Raw genomic sequence first — 22,996 nt, forward strand, 5'->3', positions numbered from 1 at the left:
TTTGCCCAGATGTGGATATCTCGTCTGTGGCAAAACTAGAACCCATTATTCTCTCTCTTCATCCTCTCCCTCATTGTGTTGTTGCTCTAAATTACCTCTGAGCGACCCTTATTATCCCTATTATAATCACGATGGATCCTGATTTACCATCAAGTTCAAGTTTCTTCCTCTCCACCTCTTTCTTATATTCCTCCAATTCTTGGTCAGTGAGTTGGCTGAAGGGATTTGGGGGTTCTGTTCCCACAGGCACTGTTTCCTCTGAGTCGTCTTTGGTATCTGCATCACCCTTGGAGGCGAGGTGGCTTTCTGTAGACTGAAAGTGAACCATAGAATATGTGTCACACCCAATGAACATGGAGAGCCAAACCTACCATTAATTTTCCAACTAACTCTCTCTGAGGTTTCAGTAGCCCAAATCCTGGTTATTTTGCTAGGGCCAGATTAATATGTACTTTTTTGGGGGAAATAAGCAGTTCATGGTGTTTTTTTCCAGGGACTGATTTTACCATCCACATTTACCTAGCCCCCCAAGCTTAGACATTGACTAATATGTAAAAGCTCTCGGGTCTCCAAGATCAAGCAGGATTGTCAAATTAATGTCAAAGAACAAAACCAAAGTATGTCACAGACCAAAAAGACTCATCTCTTATAATGTAGTTTTGCATTTTGCATTTCTTAGCTATGCTAATACTGTTCAGCCCTTCTCCAAGCAACTCAGTGGTCAGCCAAAATCCCAGAAGGATCAGGGCTAGGGCATTCAAGCTTTGGCAATGATACTGACATTACTACTAATTCTATTAATAATAATTAAAAAATAATAGCTACCATTATTAAGGTCTGCAAAATGTTTTTCATATATTATTTCATTTGATTTTTCACAACAACCCTGGGAGGCAGATTATTATTTTCCTCAATTTGCAGGTGAATGACTTGCCTAGGATCACAATAAGGTTTGAAATGGATTCTTTCTTGCTATGCTCTCCATTGTGCCCCTAAACTTATTGCTCTTCCTGATCACACCAAATCCTGACACTGTATTGCAGTTATGCAAAACTCATAAGCAAAATACATCAAATCATTAAGGCTTCAGTTTTCCAAACCATTTATATCCTGGAAAGGAACATGTTGGGAGAACTTCAGACCATTTTGCAAATATCAGTTGATATTGTTTTACCGCATAGGACAGAAAAATTTCCTGTGTTGACTTCTGTTTATCTCTAGGGTAAAATACCTTGACCTGGTAGTCAGTAGAAATGAGTTCCTAAGGAATCAAGACTATTTATCCCTTTTACTAAATACTATCCTAGTTCTAGCATTAAGTTTGACAACATGATACTTTCTGTTTCATAGGGATCATAGCTTTGAAGTCAGAAGGGACCTTGGAGGTCTTCTTATCTAACCTGGGATAGGGATGGGGATGGGAATGGGGATGAGGAAAACAAGGGTCAGTGAGGGGAAAGTGACTTGCTTAATATAACACAGTTAGAAAGTGGCAGAACCTGGATTCAGATCCAGGTCCTCTGACTCTAAATAGAGTCTTCTTTCTACTGTCCACACTGAGTCCCTTCCCTACCATGAGCCTGATTTCTCTAGTTTGAAGATTGGAAACCAGACTTAGGTACGCCTTCTAAAGCATGGATACTTAACCTGATTTCCATGAACTTATTTGTAAAAATGTTTTTAATATGCTTGTAGACCCATTTTTCAGTGTCATAAGTATATATGAGGTAGCCTAGGATACTGTCGAGAGTATTTGGATTTGGAGTCAGGAAGGGAAACTTTGTTCTATGAAGGAGTCCAAAAGATTTACTAGCCCACTAATGAGGTTTATATTACAATAAAGGCTAAGAACTTTTGTTCTATGGAAAGACAACTTGGATTTAAGTTGGCATTGTGAGGATGTCAATTATCCCTTTCCTGTCTTGTGGGAAACTTCTGATTCCTCTCCATCTGTATGTCTATAGCATCTGACCTAAGACCTCACAGCGTAGTGTCTTTGCTGATAACTATAATTCTCCATGCCTCAGCTTTAACTCAGTATGAAACTAGATCAGAATTGTGGTCCAAGAAGAGAATAAGGGAGGGAGATAAAAGAAAAATGTTCTCTTCCCTACATCATGTGTTGTATCCTGCAGAATTAAAAATGGAGAGGGTTAAATGGCTTCTCTTTATTGAGAACAAGCAAAAACCCCTGAGATAAGATATGGGGGTATGTAGAAATGAAAGTGATTCACCCACATTCATATAAAAACTAACTGGGGAGGTAGGCATGAGAAATAGACTCATGGATGGGAATGAGTGTGGAGCTGGCAATTAGAACATCTGGATTTGACTCCCAACTCTCCAACTTTATACTTGTGTGACCTTGGACAAGTCATTTAACTTTTCTTAAGCTTCTGTTTCCTCATCTTCAAAATGTATCTGTCATTCCCAGCATTGTGCCTGGTATATGTTAGATACTTCATAGTTGCTTGTTGATTGATTGTCTGATGAGGGAGTCAGAGTACATAACCTGACCCTTCTAGGTATAGAAATCAAAAATCCTACGAGTTAGGAGACCTGATACTCTCTCCCTCTACCCCACAATTTTCTGTTCTCTCACTAAAAGCTACAACCAACAGAATAAATGAAAAAGGTTTCCACTTCAGAAAGAAATTTGGGTTGCTGACCGGACTCCTACTCTTCTCTGCTATGACACTAGCCAACAATTGTGACTGAGGACCTGCGGACTTCACATCTTGCCGATTTTGCTCCCGAATCTGAAAAGGGAAAGTACAAAGAATCAATTGTTAGTTCATGATGATAGGATAGTAAACTCCTTAGAAGATGCCATTTCTGATACATAATTGGTGTTAGATGAGGATTTTCTAGTGTGGTTTAGAGATGTGTGGTCCATGAAGATTCTCTGAGTTAATCTTTTATAGTTTCTAACATAATATATCAAAACTGCTTTACCTGGAATTCTAGGCCCTCCACAATCTGACAGTACTTTATCTTTTCCTGCCTTATTTCTTATTACTCTCCTTTCCATGTTCTACATCCCCACTATGACTTTTATTTTCCTTTCCCCATGCTTTATATTATCTTACCCCCTATTAAATCATAAGCTCCTTAAGGGCAGGGACTATGTTCTTTCTAATATATATATATATATATATATATATATATATATATATACACACACATATATATGTATATATATGTATTAGTATTCAAGAAATACTGTTCAAGACTAGAGCTATTGAGATGTGAGGCACAGAGTCAAAATGAAAATAAATCATTTATTAAGTTATAAGCCAATGGAACCATAAAATTTGATTTCTAGAATTTCAGTTTGCATTTATTTTCTCAGATATAACTATAAGACATTTCTACTTCACAAAGCATCTGTAGCATCAGAAACCAAAGCTCATCCTGAAGACCAAAACTGTAAGCCTTGAAATAGTACCAAATGAGGCATGAAGAGAGGATTATTTTACCATAGGCATTATTTTACCTTGTTTCGTATTTCCAGCACTTCTTGGGGGTCCGTATAGAGAGGCACAAATTGGTTTGGATTTTCAATTCGAATTGACATTCCACTGCTAGACTTCTCCACCTCATCTGCCTTCATCCACTGACCAAATACAACACAGACAAGGTTAGGTAAAAAAATAAGGATGCTCAAAAAGATAGCATTCCATGAAGTCTACAATCTGATTGTCCTTCAGAGATAGTTACCCTGGCTTCTTTTTAGATCTATCATCTAAAGTAGGATTTGGCAACCTCTGACCTGGGTGTTGAAGACTGCCCATAGACCCAATTTCAGTGTCGTAAGTATATATATATATATATATATATATATATATAGTCAACTTTCCACTATAGGACCAAGCACATTCTATCTCATCTTTCTCATCTGTAAAATGAGATATCACTGGTAGACAAAAGTATGGAGTAAACACTAAGAAATCCAGCAACAAGATTGTTTTGGAGATGGAAATGTCTGAATGTAAGCACCTTACCTATACCCCCAGGTCTGTCTAAAAGAGACCATACATACATACACACACACACATACATATATGACAAATCCAAAGAGATCATGACCTTAAACTAACTAGATGGGGACAACTATCCAAAAAAGGGACAGTCTAGGGGAAAAATTGTAACCAGCTCTTAGGTAATACCAACCTCATCAATAAAAGAGAGAGCATCACTACAGAGTTTGGAACAATCTGATAATTGGCTCAAATAATTTCTTGACTGAGCATGGGACTTTCCAGCCTATCATTTCTTCAATGAATAGGCTCAGGCACCTGGATAGCATTACTCTTTGTGGTTAATCAAGTAAAAAATTACCCTCCCCCTTCAACCCTTACTGTAGTTTTGGTCCGAGGACTGCTCATGTTCCTCTGGACCTCATCTGCCACATTGACCCGAAGGTATGTGTTGGGACTGTTCAGCCAACGGGTCTTCTCCTTCTGCTGTTTCTGAGCATGTTGCCTCAGAGTGGAGATGGGTGCTCCATCCTCTTCAAAAACAAAGGAGGTGACGGTAGCTGGGATCTCAACTTCACTTTTGTGTTTTGCTTTCTCTTGGATAAAAGGATATCGATAGGTGTAGCCTGTTCGGTAACCCTAAGAAGATAAGAGAGGGAGTAAATTACAATGGAAAAATTATGGTTTGAGCAAACACATATCACCTTGCACATACTTCAGCAAATATATATATATATATATATGTCCTATTGAATACAATATTGAATATTTTATATACAAGTATTGTCTATAATTGTGCTAAGCTGCTAACCACTGGAAAGTAACTTTTTATGAGACATAGTAACAGTCCTCAGAGAGTTCTGGAGTAGAGGGTAAAGACCTAGGTGTTTCATGAATATCATCCCTGATAAGGGGAATCACAGAAGACTTTGGGGAGAAGAAATGTCATTTTTACTACATTAGTAAAAGCAAAGAGAGTGACAAAGACACTGAGGTCTGGACAAAGATAATAATTTCTGGTCTAGAGGCATCACTTCAATGGTCCTTGTAATTCTAGACCATGAGAACCTGACAGCCAGTCATTGAAATGACTGTCCCTTTTGAGAACTGACATTTAGCACTTGAAAAGATCCAGGTTAGTAAAAGATCAATATAAGAAACAATGTCCCAACTTCTGGTACAAGACAGGTGTCATGTTTATAAGGATGCATTGATTATGGGGTTCCTGGAAGGTGCCTAGGCAATAAGTCTGTATAATTCAGATTAAAACCAGAGCTGTAATGTCAGCATAAAGCACCTAGATAGCACAGTAGAGAAGCAGGCAGAGTCTGCAGTCAAGAAATAGTTGTTCAGTCATTTCAGTAGTGTCCAACTTGGTATGATCCCATTTGGGGTTTGCCTGGCCATTCCTTCTCCAACTTATTTTATAGATGGTTAAACTGAAGCAGAGAGGGTTAAGTATCTTGTCCAGGGTCTAAGACTGTATTTGAACTCATGTCTTCCTGACTCTAGGTCTGTGCCACCTACTTGCCCTGCAGAGTTCACCTAAAGGATAAAATTCAAGTTCCTTATCTTGGCATTCAAGATCTTCTAAAATCTAGTTCCAATCTACCTTTCTAGTCTTATCTTTCTTTACATTATGCACTTTTTAGCCATTCTATACTAGGAATTGCTTGATTTTATCTTACTCTTCCACACACATGAATTTCAATTTATTCCATATACCTGGGATACATTCCCTCTATATTTCCACCTCTTCCTTCAAAAGCTCAAATAAGTGCCACCACCTTCCTGTAACCTTCCCTGATCCTCCAAACAGAGTAATCCTCTCCTTTCTCAAATTTCTTCTAGCACTCTCTCTTCCCAGTGCCATTTATCTTGTACCATAATTTTGTGTTATGTGCCATATTAGAATGTAAACTTTTTGAGGACTGACATTTTTCATCTATCTCATAGTACCTTGTATGTAAAAGATGTATAATACATGTTTGTTGAATTAAATGGAATAATTATTTTAGCTATATCTTATAGCCACTTGGCTTGCAAGGCTGTTCTGAATCCATAGGATGTACTACAGAAATCAGAGGACTTAGGTTTGAATACAAGATTTACTATTTAGCATTCAAGTCTGGGAATTGCTGTGCCAAAAAGAGGAATAGTGATATCACCTAGGTTAAAGGTAGCATGTTACTTTTCATAGCTATCAGTTATTCTTTAGACCCTTAAAAACATTGGGATATGCTGTCTAAGCTAATATTAGAATGGGGGTTAAAGAGTGGGAAGAAATTAGCCCTTAAGTACATGAAAAAAAGTTTGAAATGTAGCTTGTGTTTACAAAAGAAATTAGGGCACATATAAAGTGAGGAGTTTATTTATGCCATTAGTTTACATAAAGTAGGGTGGGTAAAAGAGGTGAGAGAGAGAGGAGAGGAAGACAAAAGAAGTTGATTAGACCTGGATCTTTTATACTAGAAGCTCTGAATAATGATATGTGGGAGTTGGGGATGCTAACCCCTCCATTCTATACAACAATCATTAGGAGCCATGATGAGAAGAAGCCTGTTAGATTCTGTCCTGTTCAATATAGTGGAAGGACCATTTTTTGGAATAGATTACAGGATACAAATGACAGTGAGTGAGTCTGTGACATGGACCACCTCTGTGACCTGGGAAAGTAATTTCACTGAGAAAGTTTCCTTATCTGTAAAATGAGGGATCCAACCTACATCCTATTATTCTGTGACTTCCTGTGTCTGATTTCTACATGAGGCCATTTAATATTCATAGGATGAAGGGTGGCTAGGTGGCACAGTGGATAGAGCACCGATCCTGGAGTCAAGAGTACCTGAGTTCAAATCCATCCTCAGACACTTAATAATTACCTAGCTGTGTGGCCTTGGGCAAGCCATTTAACCCCATTGCCTTGCAAAAACTAAAAAAAAAAAAGATTTACAGGATGATTTCTCTTAAAACCCAAGATATTTAATGTGAGCTTCCTTATCTATCTTCATGATGTTTAAAAGAGAATGGGAGTCAGATGCCATGAATTCTACAATTTTGACTATGATGCTTGAAACCATGAGGCCACCACAAACTAGAAGCAAAGAAATCTAGAATCAAGGAAAGTATATCCATTGGGGAATAAGGAATTCTTGGTCAGGAAGATTTGGTCAATGGCTCAAGATGAACTTCAACTCTAGTGCCCTCTGAATTAATTGCAAATTAGTTTCACAGTTTGTTCAGAAGTAGCAGAAGGGTAATCATTAAAGGAACAGTGAACACAAAGGGAGCTGGGCAAAACACATGATAAGAAGGAAAGATAAACAATATGTAGCTAATTTAGTACTTTGCTGTCATTAAGGTGCCTGCTCATAAAGAAAGGCTTTCAGCCCTGTGAGTAGGTTTCATATAGGGGACCAAAGAATTCAAAGGCATGAATGAGTTTCAATTTTAACCAATGGAGACAATATCTGCTTCAATAACATCTATGGATTCATGGAATTATTGAAACATAAATCAGTGAGGTCCAGATTAATGAAGTTGTAGGGCAGCTAGGTGGCGCAATGGATAGAGCACCAGCCCTGGAGTCAGGAGGACCTGAATTCAAATATGACCTCTGACACTTAATAATTACCCAGCTGTGTGGCCTTGGGCAAGTCACTTAACCCCATTGCCTTGTTTAAAAAAAACAGATTAATGAAGTTACCCATACTTTTAATAATGCCAATGATGTCCTTCAAACAAATCCCTTATGTAAGAAAGTCTGGGGGCTCTGACCAGTAAAGATCTATGGAAGAATTGGCTCTGGCCATAGACTTACCAGATTATCCAGCATCCTCATGAGAGCCTCAAATTCATGCTCCCCCAACCGACTCTTCTGCATGGGTCCAAAAGTACTCCCAGCCCATCGAACTGACCCCACCTCATGAGGCCGATGCTTTTCTCGCTCTAGCAGGATGAGGTTCTCTGACCCTCCGGCACTGGACAGAGCAGACACCTAGAACAAAGGGAAAACATATGTAAGTATTTTAGGGATAAATAATAATATATCTTAGCACTTAAAAGTTTATAAAGCCCTTTCTCTATAACAAGCCTGTGGGACTAAATAGTGCGAGTATTTTAATCCCATTTTGCAGATTAGAGAACTGAGGTGCATAAGAGTTTAATTGCTTAGTCTAGAGCCATAGAAATAATAACTTTTAGAAGTGGAGTTTGAAACTAGGCATTCCAATTCCTGGTCTGGCATTCTTTTTAAGAAGCTTCTGGGGACCAGGCAACATACCTGAATCATCCAATTTCCCTCCTTTTCTATATATAATTGAAATGAGATAATCACATCATCAGAGCCAAATTATAAATCAATATTTATTAAGGGACTAGCAGCATCTTTCAGGCCATTTGGTCCTGCTTCTAGTCCATCTCCTATATCCAAGGTCAAAACTCTTGTGAAGAAAGGATCAACCAACTGATATGGTATCTATGTGTCAGGAAAATTAGCTTAACTGAAGAAACAAGGCATCCTAGGTCAAGTTAACAAGTTGACAAATATTTAAAGGCTTACTACGAATAGTCATTGTCTGGACATACAAAGAGTGGTAAAAATAGCCCTGGCCCTCAAGGAGTTCACATTCTAATTGGAAGAGAAATTGCAAACAAGACACATGTATTGTACTATATGTCTATGTATGTATATATGTATATATGTGTATAGGTATATACACAAACATATAATATACATATATACCCATTTGCATAGACACAGGATAAGTTGAAGATGATCACAATTGATGAAATAGGAGCCAGACAATACTCCAAGTTAGGGAAACTACTGCTTCTACATCCTTCTAGGTCCCAATAGAGAGAGTACAGAACCCTGAACTCCAAGAGTCCTGGGAATAGCAAAGTTCCCTGGTCTATTGGTCCTACTTTTGGCCCAGGCCCCAAAGCCAGCATCCAGGGGAGATGTGATCTGGCTAACGTGTTGCTACCTTCACGTCTACAACAGGCAAAACTACTTCAGGCCAAGAAAATAAAGTTCTTGCCACCCAAGTCCTGGGCACTATCAAATGACTCAATGTCAGAAACAGATATGATTTGATCAGTGGAAATGACATTAAGGAAGATGTATGACCATTTGCTTTGCCTTTGGACCCTAGGACTATAGATTCTCTTCACTGGACTTGCAGCTGATATCTCTTTGATACATTGTCTCTCCTTTTTGGAATTTGAGCTCCTGAAGAACAATAACTGTTTATAGCAGCTCTATTTATGGTGGCAAAGAATTGGAAATCAAGTGAATGGCTTAACAAACTTTGGTATATGTATGTCATGGAACACTATTGTTCTATCAGAAACCAGAAATTCAGGGAAGCATGGAAGGATTTGCATGAACTGATGCTGAGTGAGATGAGCAGAATCAGAAAAACATTGTACACCCTAACAGCAAAATGGGAGTGGTGATCAACCTTAATGGACTTGCTCGTTCCATCAGTGCAACATTCAGGTACAATTTTGGGCTATCTGCAATGAAGAACGCCATTTGTATCCAGAGAAAAAATTGTGGAGTTTTGATTTTTAATTAAAAAAATTATCTTATGAAATTTTGCTCTCTCTTATATTTTATTTTTCTTAAGGATATGATTTCTCTCTCATCACATTCAACTTAGATCAGTGTATACCATGGAAACAATGTAAAGACTAACAGACTGCCTTCTGAAGGGGTGGGGGGAGCAAGATTAAGGGGGGAAATTTTAAAATTCAAAATAAAATCTTTTATTTAAAAGAACAGTAACTGTTTGACATATATCACTTAGCACAGGGATTTATATAGAATAAATAATAAATGTCCATTCAAATATTCTAGAGACAGCTAAGTGGAGCAGCAAATAGAACACCAGGCTTGAAGTCAGGTTCAAATTTAACCTTGGATACTATGTAATCCTGGACAAGTTACTTAGTTTCTGCCTCAGTTTCCTCAACTGTTAGGGATAATAACTAATAGCACCTTCTACCATGTATTGTGAGAATCAAATGAAATAATACTTAAAAAGGGCTTAGCATAGTATCTGTCACATAAGAGGTGATTGATAATTACTTCCTTTTCTTTATTCTGTGTGCAGAGTACTAGACAGATGTTGTGGCTATTCCACATTTCTAGAGTTTAAGCTCATAAGGATTTTGTAATTTAAAAGTAATATAATCTAGTGTAATGTAATAATAGAATCCACAGAGGTTTTATAGCTTAACCAGGTTTTTTCCCTTCTATTATATCCTGGCCACCCTATGTTTGAAGACTTCCATTAAGGATTATCCTATCTCCTAAGGCAGGTTATTCTATGCTTTGTTGTTGTTCAATTGTGCTTGGCTCTTCCAGACCCCATTTGGGGTTTTCTGGGCAAAGATATTAGAGTGCATTGCCATTTCCTTCATCACCTTAATTTACAGATGAGGAAACTGAGGCAAACAGGGTTAAATGGTTTTCCCAGGGTCATACAGCTAGGAATTACCAAATTTGAATTCAGGTCTTCTTGACTCTGTGCCTAGCATTTTAACCACTATACCACCTGGCTGCCTTATAATTCTAGGCTTATATAGCTCTAGTTGTTGGCAATTTTCCTTATATCATTTCAATATGCTTCTCTGCTATGTCTATTCTTTGGTCCTGCTGCCCTCTGGTACCTAACAGAACAAAACTAATTTCTTTTATAGGATACCTTTTTTATAGGATTCTTTTATAAATTTTTAAGACAGCTATCTTTCCCTGGCACCATTTAAATCAGGATATAAGATATTTCACAGTTCTAGGGCCTATCCTTGATTGAGATGCTGATCCAAAGAGAAATGCCATTTTCACCTGAACAAGTTGTTTCCATAACCTATAAAATATAATCTTAGAATCATAGCATCATAGTATTACAGAATTTAAGACTGGAAGTGTATCTAATCCAAATTCTTATCCACTGGACATTTCCCTTCTTAATGTTTCTGGCATCTGGTCATACTGACTTGAACCAAGGCAATATTCTGTCTTTAATTTCTAAGGTAACCCAGTTTTATATGTAGGGTTGATCAAAAACTAAAAGTTCTGTTGCTGGTCACCTAAACAAAATTAAGGCAAGAATTTGAAATAAAGCATTAAGTCGCCTCATAATGACTGCAGCTTGTCCTTTTTAAATAAAATTTACTTATTGATCTCTTCATGTGCATAGAAAGAAATATCTTGATCCATTAAAAAATAGTTTGTAAGGATTGCAAATTTTTCATTGGGGCAAAACTACTGAGGCTCAAAATCTAGGGGCTCTGGCCATATATCCATAGTAAAGGCAAAAAAGAAAAAAGAAAAAAAAGGTTGAAGTGGGCAATGATGCTTCACAGTACATGGTAGTGGAGAAATATGAAAGGAGGGAGTTGTGATCAGCAATGGCAACGGTGGAAAAATATGGAAGTAATTTTTGTGATGGACTTATCATAAAGAATGTGATCCACCCATGACAGAATTGGTGGTGTTGGAACACAGACTGAAGCACATTTATTATTATTATTATTTTTAGGGGGGGGTGCAGGGCAAATGGGGCTAGGTGGCCTGCCTGGGGCCACATAGCAGGGTGATTGTTGGGTGTCTGAGGCCGGATTTGGACCTGGGTGCTCCTGGCTCAAGGGCCAATGCTCTATCTGCCACCCAGCCACCCATACTATCACTATTTTATTTTGGGTCTTTTCCCCCCCTTTTTTTCTTTTTTTGGTTTTTGCAGGGCAGTGGGGTTGGGGTGGCTTGCATGTCACATGGCTGGGTGATTGTTGGGTATATGGGGCTGGATATGGGCTCAGGTGCTCCTGGCTCCAGGGCTGGTGCTCCATCCATTGCGCCACCTGGCCATACCTACAATTATTACTATTATTTTTCTTTAATTTTAATTTTTTTCTCTCCCCTTTATAGCTCAAGCGAGTCCATATTTTTTGGGGGGAGGGGGTATTTTGTTTACTCTTAAACAAGAATATTTTATTAATGTATAAAAACATTATTTGTACAAAATGAGAATAAATAAATATTAAATATTAAAAGAAAAAAAAAACTATATCTGCCTCTTTTTTGGTTTTCTTTCTTGCTTTCCCTCTTTATTTGCCTGGGAGAATCAATGGATATTGGCAAGCAAAGGGAAACTTGTGTGCCTTAGAGCAAAACTCATCTTTGTGGTTTATTGGAAGGTTGATCCTGAAATAATTTGAAGGAGAAATGAGTTACAAAGACTTTTACTTAAAGGCTAGCTGGAGAAAGTAGATTCAGGACAGTTTAAACACTTGGCTCTAATTAGCTGTTTGTACTCCTAAGAAGCTTGATACCTGGAGACAAAACTAAGGGAACTTTCTTATCTCTTTCCTTTGGGAGGGAAATTCCTAATCCTGAGACTGGATTTTGAAGATGTCTATTAAAAGAACTGAAACAGCTTCAGTAATCTGTTAAAAGAGAGACAATAAATATGTGGAAGTAGTGACAACCTTAGGTGCCTATTGAAGGGTAGAGGTGTGATAGAGTCAGCTCTGACACAAGAGAACAGAATGTGAAATTTTCAGAGTGAGCATTTATATTTTGATAAAGGCTATAAATCAGTACTTAATTACCCAAGACTTCAGTGAAGGAAATTAAAATTAATATATGTCCTTCTGTATTCTGCCTTGGTCAGACAATATCTAGATTATTGTGTTCCCTTCTTAAAACCAAAGTTTAAAAAGAACAATGATTTTTCCAACTGATTGAAATTACTTATCTTTGAGTCTTTAGAATTACATTCTTGAGATCTTGTGATTCCTCTTGAATCTATTTTTCCCTTTAAAATTGTAGGCTATGGGAAGTTACCTATTTTTTTTGAATCTCTTAAAAACCTCTCTCCTAAATTACTTCAGTTTGACACCACTGAAATAGATATGATTATCAAACGTGCATTTGACACAAAGTAAGAAGAAATAAACAAGTTGTATGTTAGAATTCAAAAAGTTATGGGTAGACTTAAGCCCTTAAATGAAGCTAGTAAGGTAATCTTAAAGTTAGATTCAAAACATCATCTTCACAAGAACAATTTGAGGAAAGTTGACAAAGTAATGGTTCAGCTAGGAAAAAAACTAGGGTTTTTAGGTGACTTCTAGTCTGATGTAAGTCAACAATTTTATATGGTAGCCAAATTAAAGCTACCTAATGTAATTTGAGATTGTTATCAAGGAAAAAAATAGCTTCCCAAGAATAAAAATAAGAAAAAAATGACTATATAATTTTATAATTATAATTTTAATAATTATAATTTTAACAATGCAGATTAAATTTCAAAACTTATTTGTGAGAGCCAGTTGTTAAATAAACCAGCACACCACTGGTTGAGGTTCAGTTGGTGGGAGAAGCAAGAATAATTTGGGAAGAGAAGAGAGGGATGAGAGAGAACAAAAGGGAGAGAAGTGAGAAACAGAGATAGAGGCAGAGATAAAGATAGACAATTAGATTAATACTCAGTGAAGAGTAGGCTGAGCATAAAAGCAATAACTAGGAGGGAATAGACCCAACAAGAGTAATGAAATACTACCAGTTACAGTACTGTCCTTCCAAGTAGGCTTCCTGGCCATATATGTTCCACTCTACATGTGTGCCAGAACATATCTTCCTGTGTGTGAACTTCAAGCACATTCCCTAAGAATTCTAGTCTTCCCACTGATGGGTTCAATATTTGTGCCAGGACCACCCTAGTTATATGGAGGAAATATTGTATTTCTAATTTTCTTATTGTACTATTTCATTAAATACCTTTGCTTTATAAACTATGTGTCTTCTGGCTAACTAATAAAAGAGACATTTGGCAGAGAAATATGAACTATGGGTTTGACTACAGATTTAGATTTGAAAACAACTTTAGAGATTGTCCAATCCAACTTGCTTATTTTGCAAATGAGGAACCAGGGCTCAAAGAGAGCAAGTGATTTGCCCCAAGATTATAAAGGTGATACATGACAAAACCAGCACTGAACCTAGGAGTCCTAACTCCAAATCCACCATTCTTCCCACTTGTATTGCTCACTGAATGTGGACCCATGAACTATTATTTTTTCTGAAGGAAAGGGCACAGGTTAATGAAGTAACTCCAAGTTATTACATATTTTGTAGAGCTGGGCAGGGATATTCAACTTCCTTAGCAAGTCAGAATTAAAGTTGGTTTCTAGACTCTGTGTGCCAGACTTGGGTTTTCTCTCAACTAGGTCTTAGGAAATAGAGTTTTATTTCCTGAATATCAGTTGATAATCTTGTGTTATTAACTTTACAGAGTGCCTGAAATAAAATGGCAGAGGCTGAGTCAACAAGAAGCTAGTTTATGGACTCCCATAGGCAAGAGTACTGGCTTTAGAAGAGTCTTCATATTTCGTTAAATTCAATTTTCAACACAATTCAGAAATCGTTTTAATGGTATCCCTGACTATCTCTACGTATAATGATAGAGGACTTACTACCTCATGAATTAGCCCATTTATGCCCATTTATAGCCAGAGCAAACTGAATCAAAAATTTACTCCCTTAAGACATTTTACCCTTTACTTTTCTGGAGCTACGCAGAATATGGCAAGTTCTTCCTCATCCATTTGATAACTTTTGAAAGTTTTTTTTTTAGTTTTTGCAAGGCAGTGGGCTTAAGTGACTTGTCCAAGGCCACACAGCTAGGTAATTATTAAGTGTCTGAGGCTGGATTTGAACTCAGGTACTCCTGATTCCAGGGCAGGTGCTCTATCCACTGTGCCACTTAGCCACTCCCAACCTTTGAAATTTTTAAAGACACTAATTAGAAATCCATTATAGCTTTCTTACATAATAGAGTCTGCCCATTAGAATTCTCAACATGTTGATTGAAATCTTCTAGCTGATTACAGACCTTAGCAATGTGAGTGGTCATCAGGAGGCCTCTTTTTCTTTTTTTGGTGGAGGGGTGGGGTGCATAACTATTCCCTTGCTTTTAAACAGCTAATATGCTAGATTGAAATTTCCCTGGGCCATAGGAGAGAGATTGGACTGGAGCACCCTTCCCCTACAAGCATACTCACAGATCTTACTCAAGAGATGATTGTTAAATTTTCAGAGTATTTACTTACCCTGAATCATCAAATACCACAAATCAGGGCTTAGTTTATTGTTTTGTTAATTGACTAGATTTTTTAAAAAATTAATGAAGAATATGTTAATAAAGAAGATTAAACATAAAATTGTGTCCTACATACATTCCCCCAGGGAACCAGTTAAACATTTATCACAATACTCTTGCCTATAAGTATTACTTGGTGATTTAGAGTGGGCAGAGAGAAGCCACCTGGCAGAGCCGAGCCTCATCTAGTAATCATTAGTCAACTAAATACAAACTGTATACACTGGTATACTAGGGCATAGCCATAGACATGCCCAAGACACAATGGTCAGTTAAAAGGATGGGAAAGAATAAACTGAAGAAGAGAATATTGAACAAGGAGTGAAACAGCTGGACAAGGGATCCCTTTTCTATGAATAGCCCTCTCTAATGCCCACCCAGCTAATAGTGCTCTGTCTCCTCTCAAATCACAGAATCTCAGAGTTACAAGGAAATCCAAAGATAATACAATTCAATCCACTGGGTACCCTATCTGTAGATTGTGGATTTCTTCTTACCAGGCATAGTCAAACTATAGATGATCCAAAGTGTCCTCCTGGGACCAAAATAATTTACCATAGCTAATCCTTACTCTATATACAAGAGAATGACTAAGTACATGGCCAGGACTTGGGTGAGATATTAATAGGCATTTAAAAAAATTCCAAAAAGTAAAAGAAATTTAATATTGATAAATTTTTACATCAATCAAGTGGTGGAGTGCGTGGACAAGGATCTCCTCCACCACTTGAACAGGTGACTCTGCTTGAAGGTCTCTGGTGAGAGGGAATTTACAGTCTCTTAAAGCAACCTGTTCCACTTTGGGAAATAGCTCAAATTGAGTTCTAAGGAAGATTTTTCAAATATAAAACCAAAACTTGCTTCAGTAAATTCTGTCTGTTGTTCCTTGTCCTTTCCCCTTGGGTCAAGCATATGAGTCTAATTCTTTTATGTTTATTCTAACTCATCTTGTTAAACTCTTCTTTCTTTCCTTCCTTCCTCCCCTTCTCCCCTTTCTCCCTTTCTTCCCCTTCTCCTCTCTTCTTTCTTCCCTTCCTGTCCTTCCTTCCTTTTCCCTCCCTCCTTAATATTCATGACCATGTCTTTCCTCCACTTTTAGATTAGAAACTTCTTGAGAGCAAAGACCATATAGTTTTCTTTGTATTCCTGGCAAGGATCACAGTTCCTTGAACAGAGCAGGCACTAGATAGATGATAGATGGATAGATAGATGGATAGAGAGATAGATAGATAGATAATAGATATATATATATATACATATTTTTGTTATATATATATGTATATGTTTTAATGAATGAATAAAATTAGAACTGCCCACACTTTTTCAGTACTACCTATCAGTTTGGGTGGCAGATGGAGGCAAGGACTGCCTGTGTTTCTCTTTGCCTACCTGCAGATGGCTTAGGAAGCTGCCAGCCACTGTTGGGTGATGACCCACTTTCTTTTAGCCTTGGGTCGATCTAAAGCAATGAGACATGGCCCTCAGGAGAAATGATGAGTGATCTTCTGATAACCTCAAGCCACTAAAACTGATTTAACAAGGTTGGCATGCTTCATATGGTCACAGAAACAGAGAGCTGGAACCACCGTAGGAGCCAGTGTTGTTTCAGTTGTTGTCAAAAGTGCTGAACCATGAATGTCAAATGAAACCCAGAGTGGATGGTAATCATATTGTTACTTTGCATATTTTAAAACTAGCATAGTGAGGTGGAAATATTGCTGGTCTGGGAGTCAGAAACCTCATTTGAATTCTGGGCTCTGTCAGTTCCCTGGGCTCAGGTCTCTTATATAACAATAATTGCTCCATCTTCCCCCTAGGGTTATTGGGAAGACATAATTTTCTAAATTATAAAATATTATAGAAAGTTATTATCATTATTGTTAAGTAATTCACACATAGATTTTTCATATCAAAATGAATAGTAATCCCTATTTTTAACCTAGAACTTGCTATTCCTTTCTCCTTAATTCATCAACAATGACAATAATAATAAAGTTTAAAGTTTTATATAGTGATTTAGAGCTTTCAGAAGAATATCCTTCCAATAACTTTATCCCCTTAGACCTAATATAGCTCTCTCTACCTCTCTAATGCATTTGTCATGGGGCATTATAATCACCTTTGCTTGTGTCCTTTACCCTCTACTAAATAGCAAACTCCAGGAGGGCAGGGACTGTATTTTTCTAAATTCTGTATCTCCCTAGCATCAAATTCAGTGATTAGCACACAGTAAACACTTAATAGATATGTATTAATTTATTTTAACAATTCTTATAGGCATTTCTCCATTATTTTTAAGTACTTAGTGATGCTATTTTCTTTTAGGTTTTTGCAAGGCAAATGGGGTTAAGGTGGCTTGCCCAAGGCCACACAGCTAGGTAATTATTAAGTGTCTGAGATCAGATTTGAACCCAGGTACTCCTGACTCCAAGGCCGGTGCTTTATCCACTGTGCCACCTAGCTGCCCCTATTTTTTTATTTTATTTTTTTATTTTTGGCAAGGCAATGGGGTTAAGTGGCTTGCCCAAGGCTGCGTAGCTAGGTAATTATTAAGTGTCTGAGGTCAGATTTGAACTCAGGTACTCCTGACTCCAGGGCTGGTACTCTATCCACTGCATCACCTAGCTGCCCCCAGTGATGCTATTTTCAATAAACCAGTTTCATTATTTATCATAATAGCTCAGAGAAGCAAGCAATTGAACCAAGAAAATGGAAAAGCAATACAAATTTTTGTCTAGAAGGGAGAGCATTGCCTGCATTTGAATAGGCCAGATTATGAAGGATTTGATTTGTTATTTTTGCTGCTATGTCAGAATTTACCAGGAGAGGGCAACAAGCCATTAGAATGAATGACTTCTGACAAAGAGCTCATGAAACTATCTTCAGACAAATTCAGACCAGAGCCTTCCCCAATCACAAGTCCAGATTTTGATCCATTTTGAGCCAATTCCATTCATTCGAACACAGACACGGCATCACAAGGTTATTCTCTCTCTCTCTCTCATGCCTTTTGCTCTTCCTCCCTCCCTTCTTTCCTGTCTCTTTCCCCCCTCTCTCTACCTTAGTCTCTTTCTCTTTTCTCCTCTCCTTTTCTCCTGTAAGCTGTTGGTCCTTTCCAGTCTTCTTCTCCAGCTTCCCTCTAAGAACCTTTCTGTTTGATCCTCCTGGTCTGCCCTTCTGGGTTAATTGCTCTCATGCTTCCCCCAGGTGCCTTCCACCTCAATACCCCACAAGTGCTGCAGGCTGACCTAGCTGCTTTTGCTCTGCTCCTGGACTTTTTTCCTTGTCTACACTATGATGTCCTAGATGGAGCAATATACATGAAGATAAAAGATGTGAGTGGGTGACAAAAATAATTATTAACATTTATATAAAACTTTATAAAGCACATGTTGAGCCTTATCTTTAAGATGGAACATGTTGTAAAGAATATACTTTGTAAAATTTAAAGTACTATATAAATATGAACTTTCATGATTATTAGAGATAATAATTAATTTGATAAAAGAAATCTAGTTGATGTGATAATAGGAGAAGTCAAATAAAATGATTAACTCTGTTGCCTCAATGACCTTTTGTTCCCTCAGAATTATAGAATCTTAGCACACTGGACTTAGAGTTCATCTTATCTCTTTATTTGATAGACAAGGAAACAGAGGTAAAGACAAAAAAGTGTCCCAGTATTTGAACTGAGTCTTTTTTTAACCATATAGGGAAGCTGCTTGGTATAGTAGAAAGAATATCAGGAATCAGGAAGATCTGAGTTCAATCTGATCTCAGACAAGTGTTAACTGGATGCCTATATTTGTCTCAGTTCCCTTGTCTGTAAAAATGGGAGAAGGAAATGGCAAATCGCTGCCAAGAACACCCCATGGACTCACATAGACTATTTATGATTGAGCAATAAACCAACAACTTTTAAATTCAACTGTATTCTTTCCAGTATACTCGACTTTATTGTTCAGCCAAACTGGACTTCTTTCTGTTCCTCATATAAGACATTTCCTACTTCTATGGATGTTTCTCCTTCGTATCCCTTACCTCCCCTGTACAATTCCTTGTTTCCTTCGAGACTCAGCTCAAGTACTACCTTCTATATGGAACTTTCCTTGGATAGCTAGGTGGTGTGTTGGACTTGGAGTCAGAAAGACTTGAGTTCAAATGCGGCTTCAGACATTGACTGTGTGATCCTGAACAGGCATTTGGTCTCTGTTTACCTCAGTTTCCTCAATTTAAAATGAGGATATAATAACACCTACCTTACAAAGTTAGTATGAGGATCAAATAATGAAAGATTTATAGCACACTTAACACAATGCCCAACATATATTTGGTACCATATAAATGCTTATTAATCTCTTCCCACTCCTTCCTTTAATTCCCCCAGCCTTTAATTCCTTCCCTCCCTAAACTATCTTTTATTTATTTTGCATATATTCTGCAAAATATACATCCATACACATATGAAAATATATATACCTCTATGTGTTATATATATAATATAGGCATTATCTCCTGTGATAGATTGTAAGCTACTTCAGGGAAGATATTAGTATCATTTTTGTCATTATATTCCCAGTGCCTACCACAATTTCTGGTACATAGTACTTAATATATGTTTGTTTAATTGATTTATACAAGATATCCTCACAAATAATCCATAAATTTTAATATTGCTCTGGAGCCGGTGCAAACATTTCTGTTTGTCTCATAGCAATGACTTTAAGTAGGGGAATTTCTAGTCTTGACAGGACAGAACTCATTAGTACCCACTCCCAGAATCCATTCTTTACCTGTATCTCACAAGCTGCCTGTAGGTGGAAGATCTTATAAAATGCTTCTTCAACAGTGTCACCCAGAGCAACCACTCCATGATTTCTTAGCACCAGGATCTGCAGAAGATTATAAACATAGTTAAAACTACAAACTACCTAAAAATCATTATAAGAAAAACCAAAATCTTATTAAATAATTTATTGTCTTCTCTCCTTTCCCTCTACAAACCTCAAATAACCCTTATTCATTTGTTTCCAGCCTATCTTGGCCCGTGTCCTCTTTATCATAATAAGGTTCCCTTAAAAAAAACCCTAAAATTTTACAAAAACTAAAATGTCTGTAAACCAAGTGTTTCTTGTGGCAGTGACTGAGCCTTTGGACTTTGTGAGTCCAAAAACTAAATTTGGAGGGAAAGCTTCTTTTATGGTAGAAAGAACACTAAATTAGCTATGCAACCATGGTCAAGTCTCTTAAGCTTTTTGAGACTCAGTTTTTTAATATGTAAAATGGGGATGGGTAATGGAATAGATGGAAGAATTTTGGAATAGATGATCGCTAAACTCTAAGAATCAATATGATTATATATGTTGTCACTGTTGATACTGACAGCATGAAACTCTGCTCAACATAAATTAGTATGGATTGCGAATCAAAGGATCGAGGTTCTAGGAAGAATTTCTAGGACATACAGGAGGGAAAAAGGAAAACCAGATCTGCTTAAAGAATATGACTCTTCTAGGACTCTTCTTTTCCTTCTTACCCTACCAAATTTCTCCCACATGGTTTTCTCAATGTGGTTAGTAGAAAGAACGCTGAATTTGGAATCTAAGAAGTTGCCTTAGTCTCTTCATCTGCAAAATAAAGGGTTGGTGTAGATGACTCTGAGGACCTTTCTGACTTTATGTCATATGATGTCTAAGAGACCTTCCAACTTTAGATCTTAATCCTAATTTTGTGAATTCATATAAGTATTAAGATCAGGTTAGATGTTCTGGTCAGTTCTTTGTTTTTGTTTTTGCAAGGCAATGGGGTTAAGTGACTTGGCCAAGGTCACATAGCTAGGTCATTATTAAGTATCTGAGGCCACATTTGAACTCAGGCCTTCCTGACTCCAGGGCCAGTGCTCTATCCACTGTGCCACCTAACCTCCCCTAATGGTCAGTTCTAATTGTCTGTCTGTGCAAGAATTCATTCCTGGGCTGAAGCACATGACTTCATTTTCTTCTTTTGAAAAGAGTCCATCTTTCTCCTCTCTGATGTCAGAGTTGGTGCCTTCTGACCTTCAAAGGTTGATGCATACAATTATGAATCCTCCCTTCTTGCAAAATTTCAGGGAATTTCATTGATGTTAGAATCTCATATCATTTCCAGATATTCAAATTTATATTCAATGATACTATTGCTCAAAGGGTATGGATCCACCAGATATAAAAATTATAAGTTGACATGTAAATAATGAGTTGATATTTCTAAAGTTTGCAAACCTTACTCTTTCCATAACTGCCCAAACAATCAATCCACTGGGTCAGCTACTGAGTTTTCACATCCTCTCTGGCAGTTTGTGGACGTGGGATAAATTCTCTAATCCATCTAAAGTTGGTCACCCTTGCTATATAACCTGCCTAGCATCTCTTTCCTTGAAAAACTTTCTTCAGGGGGCAGCTAGGTGGTACAGTGGATAGAGCACTGGCCCTGGAGTCAGAAGTACCTGAGTTCAAAGTTGGCCTCACACACTTAATTATCTAGCTGTGTGGCCTTGGGCAAGCCACTTAACCCCATTTACCTTGCAAAAAATCTAAAAAAAACCTTTCTTCAAAATGTCTGTGCCCTGTGACCTCCTTAGTCATGAGATCAGGTAGAGTTACTCTTTCCATTGTATAATGGGGTAGGTTATAATCTCCTTTTCTTCCCACTGTCATCAATATTCCAATGTATTGATCACTGAGGACAGCATTGAGGGTTTGAATATTTCTGCTCAGGTGTTCATAGAAATCTTGTGGCTGGCATATGAGACTAGAATTGAGCCAACTGCTTTATATCTTCTGACCTATTCTTCATATAAGTTGCTACTCAGATAAACTTGGTGACCATTCAGAACATATTCTAATACCCCAAATACCTATGAAATCATTTAGGTTCATCATACCTTATATACAATGTTAATCAATGTTTAATTTGTTTTTATCAAATTTTATTACAAAGAACAGTTAAACTAATATCAATCATAGCTAATATGTATTTAGCACTTTAAGGTTTGTAACATTCCTTAAAATGCATCATTTTATTTGATTCTCATGGCAACCCTCTGATATAGATGTTATTATTATACCCATTTTATAGATGAGGAAATAAGGTGGCCCTGGGTTACTCAGCTACTAAGTATCTGAGTTAGGATTTGATTTCAGACCTTTCTAACTTGCAGTCAGTCACAGTTGCTTTCTTTAGAACTTCTTGACATATTTGCAAACAGCATATCTGAGAAAGGTAAAAAAGGAGAGAAAACAAAAGCAAGAGGATCCTAGAACTCAAGCTGGAAAGGGCTCTGGAGGGCATTTAATCTAATTCCTTCATTTTATAGATGAGGAAACTGAGGCCTAGGGATTTAAAGTGACATGTTTAAGGTAATATGAGAAGTAAACATCAGAGACAGGATTTGAACCCAGGTTCTGTTACTCCAGAGTAAGTATTCTGGTGATTGTACTAAGTTAACTCTTTTCCTCCTCAAATCATTAACTTGTGAAAATGAAAAGTTTATAGATTTTGTAAAAAGAGTGATGTGGGTAATTAATTGCTATTTTCTGGATCATTTTTTCCTCCCTTCCCCCTTCTCCCCACCCCCCAAAAAAGCAACAAGGCATACCTCTCTCAGATTTCTCTGTATTGGCACCATTTTACCTGGCTTCTAACTCACAGAATCTAGAACTCTTGAGCTATACAGTTCATTAAGTGCAAATAAATACATAAAACCTTTACCATGAAGTCATTAACCTCTTGACATTTATCAAGTATTTGAAGAGCTGTTATTTGGAAAAGATATATATTTTTTCTGTTTGGACCAGAGCAATGAATGGG

General features: G+C 37.3%; 1 protein-coding gene across 6 annotated transcripts in view; it reads right to left on the bottom strand.

The window, feature by feature from the left end:
- The window catches only part of ADD2 (adducin 2), a 167,037-nt gene that overhangs the window by 23,352 nt on the left and 120,689 nt on the right, over positions 1-22,996 (bottom strand). For all 6 annotated transcript variants that reach the window (XM_074208398.1, XM_074208383.1, XM_074208390.1 and 3 more), the window contains 6 exons: positions 19,942-20,040; positions 7,801-7,977; positions 4,362-4,619; positions 3,497-3,616; positions 2,670-2,759; positions 148-313 (listed from right to left, as the gene is read on the bottom strand). In XM_074208398.1, the coding sequence (XP_074064499.1) occupies positions 148-313; positions 2,670-2,759; positions 3,497-3,616; positions 4,362-4,619; positions 7,801-7,977; positions 19,942-20,040 (910 nt within the window). The remainder of the gene's footprint in view (positions 1-147; positions 314-2,669; positions 2,760-3,496; positions 3,617-4,361; positions 4,620-7,800; positions 7,978-19,941; positions 20,041-22,996) is intronic.

The sequence above is a fragment of the Macrotis lagotis genome, chromosome 1 (assembly GCF_037893015.1).
Source record: "Macrotis lagotis isolate mMagLag1 chromosome 1, bilby.v1.9.chrom.fasta, whole genome shotgun sequence".
Taxonomy (NCBI): domain Eukaryota; kingdom Metazoa; phylum Chordata; class Mammalia; order Peramelemorphia; family Peramelidae; genus Macrotis; species Macrotis lagotis.